This window comes from Echinops telfairi, unplaced genomic scaffold (assembly GCF_000313985.2).
Source record: "Echinops telfairi isolate 266 unplaced genomic scaffold, ASM31398v2 ScPeMD7_7412;HRSCAF=8450, whole genome shotgun sequence".
Lineage (NCBI taxonomy): Eukaryota > Metazoa > Chordata > Mammalia > Afrosoricida > Tenrecidae > Echinops > Echinops telfairi.
This window is the reverse complement of record NW_022111312.1, coordinates 1,297,273-1,305,806: the sequence shown is the minus strand read 5'-3', so window position 1 is coordinate 1,305,806 and position 8,534 is coordinate 1,297,273. Positions and strand designations below refer to the sequence as shown.

General features: G+C 56.6%; 1 protein-coding gene across 1 annotated transcript in view; it reads left to right on the top strand.

Moving 5' to 3' along the window:
* Positions 1-8,534, top strand: part of SSH1 (slingshot protein phosphatase 1) — a 54,940-nt gene that overhangs the window by 41,419 nt on the left and 4,987 nt on the right. The window contains exons 10-13 of the mRNA XM_004709640.2: positions 1,391-1,437; positions 2,891-3,037; positions 5,939-6,139; positions 8,044-8,521. Coding sequence (XP_004709697.2) covers positions 1,391-1,437; positions 2,891-3,037; positions 5,939-6,139; positions 8,044-8,521 — 873 coding nt within the window. The remainder of the gene's footprint in view (positions 1-1,390; positions 1,438-2,890; positions 3,038-5,938; positions 6,140-8,043; positions 8,522-8,534) is intronic.

Sequence of the window (8,534 nt, the reverse complement as noted above, 5' to 3'; positions counted from 1 at the left end):
CCTGGAGACAGCCGCTCTGCCCTCCTCCCCACCACTAGGTGGTGGTCACAGCACGGAGGCCCACAGCCTCGCGCAGCGCCCGCATGCTGGCGCTTCTTTCACTTTTTCCGTGAGCGATACTAAAGGAATGTGTGTTTGGGCCTCTCCCTGAACAAGGAAGCCCGGCGGCCTAGTCACCCCCAAGGTCTGCGGGTACTCGGGCTGGCCCCGCTGCTCTGTAGGGCCAGCTCCTGGCATGCCCTGAGAGCAGGGGCCCCTTTCTCCCACCCGGCTGTGTGCCCCCAGCACCCCCAAATGGACATTGCCCCCTGATGATGTCGTTTCCAAAGCACGCATGGAGAGCACACAGTGCAGGGAGTTTGGGACTCTGAGCAAATCCGCTGGGAAAAAACAAAAACAGCTGAGCGTTCTCAGTGCACTGGGTCAGAAGTGTCCCCTCCCGTGGCGGCTTCCTCGAGTGTTGCTGCGGGTCCGCAGTGGGTTCAGTCCTCAGTTTGGGTTCCTAACCTTAACGTCTTCGAAAGAAGGAAAGAAAGAGGAAAATGTATCAGACAGGCCCAGCTGGTTTAGTATCCTGCCTTTTTTTATTTTTCAATCTCTCCACTGTCATCACGGAGTCTCAGAAAGCGTGATTTGATGCTTCCTGCTGATGGGTCAGGAGTCCTAGCAGGGTGGTGAGATGCGTGGGGCTGCTAACCCCAGGGTCAGCGGTTTAAAACCACCAGCCCCTGGGAGGGAGAGAGATGAGGCTTGCTGCTCCTGTACATAGCCCCGGTCTCAGACACCCACCGAGGCAGTTCAGCTCCGTCCATCCTGTGGATGGGTCATCACTTGGGGTACCAATTTCCTCTCGCTGGACCTTCGGGCGGCTGCCCCCGCAATAAATACCTTCCCCACATCCTCGCTCGCACCCCGTCGTGGGGGCGGTGGCGGTGGCGGTTTCCTGGGGGAGATTTCGAGATTGCAGCGCATGGGTCAGAGGTGGCGGGCTTTTTTAATGTGACCCCAAACAGCTTCCCAGAACCCGCAGAGCGGTCCCCCCGTTGGCTCGTGGCAGGTGAAAGCGCCTCTTTCCTGAGTGGGCTGGGAGAGGTCATCGCCCCTGGCCCTGGGACCACAGTGGCGTCTGAGGACAGGAAGGAAGAGACGGGGAGCGGTTTTCCGGGACCTTCTCCACCCCTAGGGCCCAGAGGCTAGCAAAGGCCTGCCCTTTTCCTGCCGTCCACCTCCCAGGCTGCCGCTAATGGCCCATCTCACCCCTAAGGGGCCTCCCGCAGCAGGCATCCTCTCTGTCCCTGAGGCCACTGCCCCTGCGATGCCACCCCCACCAGGCAGCCACCGCAAGGCTGGCATGGGACACTCACAGACCCTCTGTCCTCTGTCCCCCCAGGGCTCCGAGTGGAACGCATCCAACCTGGAGGAGCTGCAGGGCTCAGGGTGAGTCGGTCCTCCCTGTCTCCCCTCCTCACCCTCCCAGGCAGCCCCCCTGGGGACCCCTTGTCTCTCAAGTGGCTGCCAGGGCTGATTTGCATCTCGAAACAGCTGGGGTTCCAGATGCCACGTCCTGAATAATTCAAGCAGTGAGGTCCTGTGTGTCACAGAGGCTGCTTCTACATCACCCCAGATTGGGACAGACAGCCCGAAGGGTGATGGGCCAGGCAAGAACCCCCACCACGGCCCACGGGGCTCAGTGCCCGACTTGGACCTGCCTCTGCTGAGCGGACCTGGCCGGGCCTTGGGGGACTCTTGCCTCCGAAGACGTGGCGCAGCCCACGGAGCCTGTCCGTCTGCCTGAGCATTCACCAGGCCCAGCCGCCCCGATTGCTTGACTGCGGACCTTCAAAAACAGATGTCTGGACATTTCTTTTTTAAAAAAGAATAAGTAAACGACTACAACCCAGCCACAAAATCCCTGTCCTGTGGGTCTGACATGATGGCCTTCTCAAATTACTACGTTGCAAAGTCAAGACTAAACAAACCTTAAAATACATCTCGAGAGCGGCGGGTTAAATGAGTTCTTGACGTTCCCTGCCTTGCTGGGAGTGAATGAATGAATAAATGCCTGGACACAGGTCTTCACGGAGCCCTGGTGGTGCAGCGCTGAAGCACTTGGCTGCGGACTGGAGGGGCGTGGTTAGGACCCAGCACCCAACTGCTCCGTGGGAGAAAGACAAGGCGGGGCCTCTGCTTCCCTGGAGTACCCGGCTTCGGAAGCCTTCCGGATCTGTCTTGTAGGGCCGCTGTGAGTCGGGTTTTCAGAGGTCTTGTAAAAGCATTTATGAGTAGTCTCGTAACCGATCGGTTTGAAGTGGTCTGTAGTGAAAACAGAAGTGCTGCCCCAAGTTAGAAAAGCACACAGCTGGCACCTGTGGACCCTCTCGGAGATTTCCTGACGGCGTTCCCATCTGCCCCGCGGCCGGCCGGCTTTCATGCCGTTCCCAAGGATATAAGTAGTGGGTGGGCACCCTCTCCTGTTTAATGCCTTAAAAGCAGAGGCTTTTCTGTACAGCGGCTGTAGACTCATTCACCAGGAAGCCCGAAGCTCTCAGGACATTAATAGGTGTATTTCATCTCCAGCATCAGCATTGCTCTGCAATACCTTGAAATGATTTTTTGTACAAGTTTCTTTAAAGATAGAAAGTGGGGTTTTCTTTTGTGTGTGTAGATTGCATTCTCATAGCACGGAAGGCATTTAGAACAAACTAAACAGGAAGCTGACTGCTAAGTAGTCGCCCCACCACCACCACCATGCTACTGTTAATGCTTTTGCTGCCTTTTTTTCTCTGCTTAGTTTTTTTGGGGTGGGTGGGGGTGGGGTAGCCTCTGTCATTCCTGGTTCTGACTCTCCAAACTTGTTTGTGTGTGTCTGTTGGTGTTTCCCTCATTGCAGCGTTGACTACATTTTGAACGTAACACGAGAAATCGATAATTTCTTCCCTGGCTTATTTGCCTACCATAATATCCGCGTCTACGACGAGGAGACCACGGACCTCCTCGCCCACTGGAACGAAGCGTATCACTTTATAAACAAAGCAAAGTAAGTGGAGAGGAGAGCGGCAGCAATGAGGCCTCGTAAGATATTACGGTGGTTCTCTGGAGAAGCAGGAGGCAAGACCGGCGACTCTGTGTGTGTGTGTGTGTGTGTGTGTGTGTGTGTGTGTGTGTGTGTGTGTGTGTGTGTGTAAAGTGGGTCACACAGTTGTAGGAGCAGTTGTGCATCAGGTGTTAAGCCAAAGGCTCTTCTTGACTCGGTTGTGTGTGTGTGTGTGTGTGTGTGTAGAAAGTGGGTCACACAGTTGTAAGAGCAGTTGTGCATCAGGTGTTAAGCCAAAGGCTCTTCTTGACTCGGATAGTTGCCAGGGCTGGGGAACCAGGAAGCCGAAGCGGGGCAAGAGGACGAAGTAGGAAGACCAAAGCCGGTGGATGCCGAGGTTGATGAACAGAACAGATGGTAGGCTCTGATCGCTCCCAGGGTCAGCAGGCAATGGTAGGGCTCTGATAGCTTCCGGGCTTGGCAGACAATAAATACAGCAGGCCGTTGGCTTTGGTCAAAGAACAAAGGTAGATGCAGCAGATAGAGGATCCATAGCATCTATTTATACCCTGTTTCCCCGAAAATAAGACAGTGTCTTATATTAATTTTTGGTCCCAAAGATGCGCTAGGTCTTATTTTCAGGGGATGTCTCATTTTTCCATGAAGAAGAATGCAGTACACGTTTATTGTTTTATTAAAAGAGACCTCGCACTTCCTATCTGCTCCAGCTGCGCTGCGGCCAACAGTGAGCTGTGCGGTGCCTGCCGCTACGGCTCAGAGTCCAGAGTTATGGTAGCTTTAGGGGTCCTTATTTTCAGGGGGATGCCTTATACTTCACCAAGAGGCAAAACTAAGTAGGTCTTATTTTCGGGGGATGTCTTACTTTTGGGGAAACAGAGTATATATGAAGTAAGCCACACCCCCAAGAGACATCATCATGTTGCGAGTGACCTGCCTAAGGGCGGCACTCCACCCCAGTCTTCCCACAACTGCTTGCTATACAGGACAGATCCCACCCTGACATTATGTTAGAGTACATGGGGGTGGGGGGGCTTACTGTCAAACCACTAAGGGCGGCTTAGCCAAGCTGACCTAAAACCAAACTATCACAGACACACGGGTAGATGTCAAGTGGACAGCAGTGAATGGTGGTCCCAGAGCCCAAAGTGTCTTGGCTTGAAGGGGCTCCCATGGCTGATAGGCCTGTGACGTCAGGCCGTGAGACCCCAGCCCCTACAAAGGGAGGGCTTGTTGATCATCTCCAGATGGCGATCCTCAGTCTGGTCCCCTCCACCTGTTCTTGACGGTGACAGTCCGTCATCAGTGCTGGCTCCAGGCAGGGATCTGGTACCCCGTGGACACTCTCAGGAGCTCTCCCGGGGGATCTGCCAAAAGAGGGAGAAAGGAGAGAACTGGCCTGGACGAGGGCCTAGAGCACCTTTGGGACTTGCTTTTCCCAGAGAAACGTGTCCCTAGCCAGGGTCAAAAGCCTGTGTGGCCTGCTGTCTCCAGCTGAGTCAGTACAGCCGAATTCCTGCTGGTGGACAATAGGACAGATCTACCCGAGGACAGACAGCGTCCACCAATCCCAGATGCTTTGGGTCTTCACACGCACACACCCATCTCCCCACCCCCCTTCTGCTATATCAAGTCGGGAGTAGGAAGCACTAAGTCCTTTGAGAAATGCCACCTCGTCCTGAGACCTGGGGTCCATTGTTGGCCTGGGCCCTAGGGAATCGGCTTGTTGCCCCCTAGCAGGTGGGCTGCTATTCAGTCCACAAGTTGGTGGGTCTCCCCACTGCACAAAGGATTAATTCCATAGGGGGCCAACTGGATTCTTGTTGGTCAGCAGTTTGAAACATCCGCCGCGCCATGAGAGAGATTTGCGTGCCGGTCAAGATTGACAGTCTCGCTGGGAAACCCACAGGAGCAGTTCTACCCCGTCCTAGAGGGCCGGTTGGAGTTGGCAGTGGGTTTGAGTTTCTGAGCCCAAAACAATGTCTCGTCCCAATCTGGAACAAGTCATTCCAGAGATACACTGCACCCCAGGCCTTGCCCTGTCTGTTCATTCAGCCACCCCTGGGCCAGTACCACCTCCTTACAATACCCTATCCGCCCCATCTGCTCCAACTGGCTCTGTGCTGGCTTGGCCTGAGCTGGGTGCCGCCCTGCCTTTGCCCCATGAGTACCTCACTATCCCAAGAGCCCTGCAGCTCTCGGTCCCTGGATCCTGTTTCCTGATAGTGGCTCAGTCACTGTCTCAGGCTGAGCCAGGTCTCCTGGATCTACCCCTGCTTGGCAGCATCCCTCAGCAGGCTTTTTGGAAGTCGCCTGCCTCGGAAACCCACAAGGGCAGTTCTACCCAGGCCAGCAGGGTTGTTGTGAGTCCAACCTGCCGGAAGGGAGGCAATGCGTCTGGTGGTTCAGTTTCCTCCGTCCCTGAAGGCAGCCCTCCTTTCAGCACGTTCCCTGAGCCCCCCGGCTGGGAAAGCCCAAGTGTATATTACATTCCTTTTGTACAGGATTGATTTTTGCAGCCCCTCTCGAAGGCAGGCGATGCCCAAGCCCTAGGAGTGTCTGGGCCATAAGAGAATGTCAGGATGTAACACACACACACTCTCTCTCTCTCTCTCTCTCTCTCTCTCTCTCTGGGTAAAACTTAGGAGAGGGGCCTTGTTGCTTTAGTAGCCTAGTAAGGAGCTGGGCTGTGAACCTCAAGGTCAGCAGTTCGAACCCACCAGCCGCTCCAAGATGAGGCTGTCTGCTACCATAAAGGTGGACAGCCTCAGAAACCCACAGGAGCAGTTTCCCGTCCTAGAGGGCCTCTGAGCCAGCATCTACACAGGCAGTGAGCCTACTCTTTGACTTTCTTTCTTCTCTCTCACCCCCTCCCCGTCACCACAGGAGGAACCACTCCAAGTGCCTGGTCCACTGCAAAATGGGGGTGAGCCGGTCGGCGTCCACCGTCATCGCGTATGCCATGAAGGAATTTGGCTGGTCCCTGGAGAAAGCGTACAACTACGTGAAGCAGAAGCGCAGCATCGCGCGCCCCAACGCCGGGTTCATGCGGCAGCTGTTGGAATACGAGGGCATCTTGGATGCAAGGTGGGCCGGCGCCTGTCTGCATGCTTCCCCCCCTCCCCCCAGCACCATGCTGGAAGGGGTGGGCTTCCATGGCCAGGCTCCTGCCCCGTGGACAGGGTGCCAGTTAGAGACAAGCAGCGTGGTTGGGGGTTTCCCCGAGGGTCCTGTCTGGGTTCTCTACTGGGCACCGGCAACCAGCCTGGTGGCTTCTGGATGAGGAGGGCATCTGAGTTCTCACCCCAGGCCGCACTTGTGGGGCAAAGGCTGTGCATGTGTCCCCGTTCTCCTGCATTTGCTGCGAGGCGGGTCTGCTGTGCTGGCTTCTTTGCTGCAGGCCAGCCATCCTCGCCCCCTGGTGCCTATGCACGGCACCCCCTCGCCTCCCTGCCTCTTCTGAGTGGCAGTCATTTTACCTCCTGCAGGCGCCTCACATGTACACCCCTCTGGACCCCACTCTCTCTCTGCAGAGAAGGCAGCACACCCGGGGACAGAAACGTGCTCCCAGCCAATGCCAAAAGCCCGTGTGGCTTTCCGTCCCCAGCTGAGTCACTACAACCGAGTTCCTGCTGGTGGACAATGGGAAAGACCTACCCGGGGACACAGACAGCCTTCTGTGGGGTAGGGGAGCAAGGCTGTCTGCCTCAGGGCAGGGCATCTGATAGGACTCCACCCAGGCCCGGGGTCCCCCATGGACACTCCAGGCTCTCTGGCCTGGATCAAGTCACTCTACCCTGCCCCACCCTCACCCCACTCCCTTCCCGTTCTGTGTGTGCAGCAGAAGCCCCCCCCTCGTCGCCCGCCAAGACGACGTTGTTACTCCTGGAAGTGGGTTACTTGTTTACTCTAATCCTGTCTGTCTGTCTCTCTTCCTCTGTCTCTCTTTCTAGCTTTCTAGCGCAGCAGCGGCGGCTCGACATTAGGGGGTTTGGGTTTTCCGAGTTCCACCCCAGACTAGAAGGTTATGATTAAAAATGGACCCTTGCTTTCTGGAGCCTAAACAAGGATTTTCCGTTCCCTGGGTTCGCCCAAACCTCTCCATGCTTCCCATGGGACTGAGTAGTTGTTAATAGTGGGTGTGGACATTAGGCTCTGCTTACAGAACAGAGATCAAACTCACTGCCATTGAGCCAGTGCTGACTCAGAGTAGCCCCATAGGACAGGGCAGACCTGCCCCTGTGGTTTTCCGAGACTGTCACTCTTAATGGGGAGCCGTGTGAAGAGAGCCCAGGTGACTTCCCTGTTGCTGCCGAGATTGAAACCCCGCCGAACAGGACTCCTGTCTGTGGTTGCATGGCTGGTAGAGGGGCCTCACGTGGTCACTCTGTGTGTGTGTGATTGTTGGAAGTGAACATACACACACACACACTTCCGGGGCGCCCCAGTCATATGTGACCCCCTTGGAGAACAAGATTGCTGTAGCACCGCCTCAGGCCCGCATGCTGGTCCCCTCACAAGCCTCCCTGACCACCACCACCACCAGGGACCATTTCTCCCCATGGGCACCACCAACTACAGTCAAGAGCCCACCTGCCACCTCACCTGCTTCCTATTGGCCGGAGATTCAGGGTATATTCCGTCCTCCCCGCCCTTGGGCTCGTGGCCCGAACATACACAGCCCACTGGAGGCAGTCACCTCAGCCCTGGTAGGGGCGAGAACATGTGGAGAACCACAGTCAGGTCACCTGTCCCCCTACCCCCAGGTTCTCTTGCATGCCAAACAGGTGGTGGTGGAGCCCGTGCTGGGCTGTTTGTTTAATTTGTTTGCACCTTAATGAAGCGTACAAGTTCACTCTGCATCTAGCCATTTCAAAGACCCAGAACTTGAATCCAACAGTCATGAGTGTCATTTGCTTGCAGGAGTCACAGGGCCTGCCCCTGCTGGCCACCAAGCCACCCACTCAACCTCCTCCGCTTTCTCCCCACAGCAAACAGCGGCATAATAAGCTGTGGCGGCAGCAGACGGGGAGCAGCCTCCAGCAGGCCTCGGGGGACCCCATGGGCCCTGGAGATTCCTTGCCAGAGGCCCTGGACAGCTCCCTGGATGCCCGGCTGCCAAACCTGGACACGGCAGCCGCCTGCTGCTTCCGGCGGCTCTCGGACCCCCTCCTGCAGCCCCCCGGCAGTAAGACGGGCAGCTCGGTCCACCTGGACGAGCTGGAGAGGGACGTCCAGCTGGAGGAGACGGCTCAGCTCCTGGAAGGCTCCAGACTCTGCACGAAGGACTTGAAGAAGAAACTGGAGTTTGGGAGCTCCCTGCCTCCGCAGGAGGAGGTGGACAAGGGGGAGGAGGGCCCGGCCGCAGGGAAGTGGGGGCAGACCTGCCGCCGGCCGGACGCTAGCCTGCTGGACCGGGAAAACATCAACAACAACAATAGCAAGCGGGGCTGCCCGGAGGACTTCGAGGTAGGCACCCCCC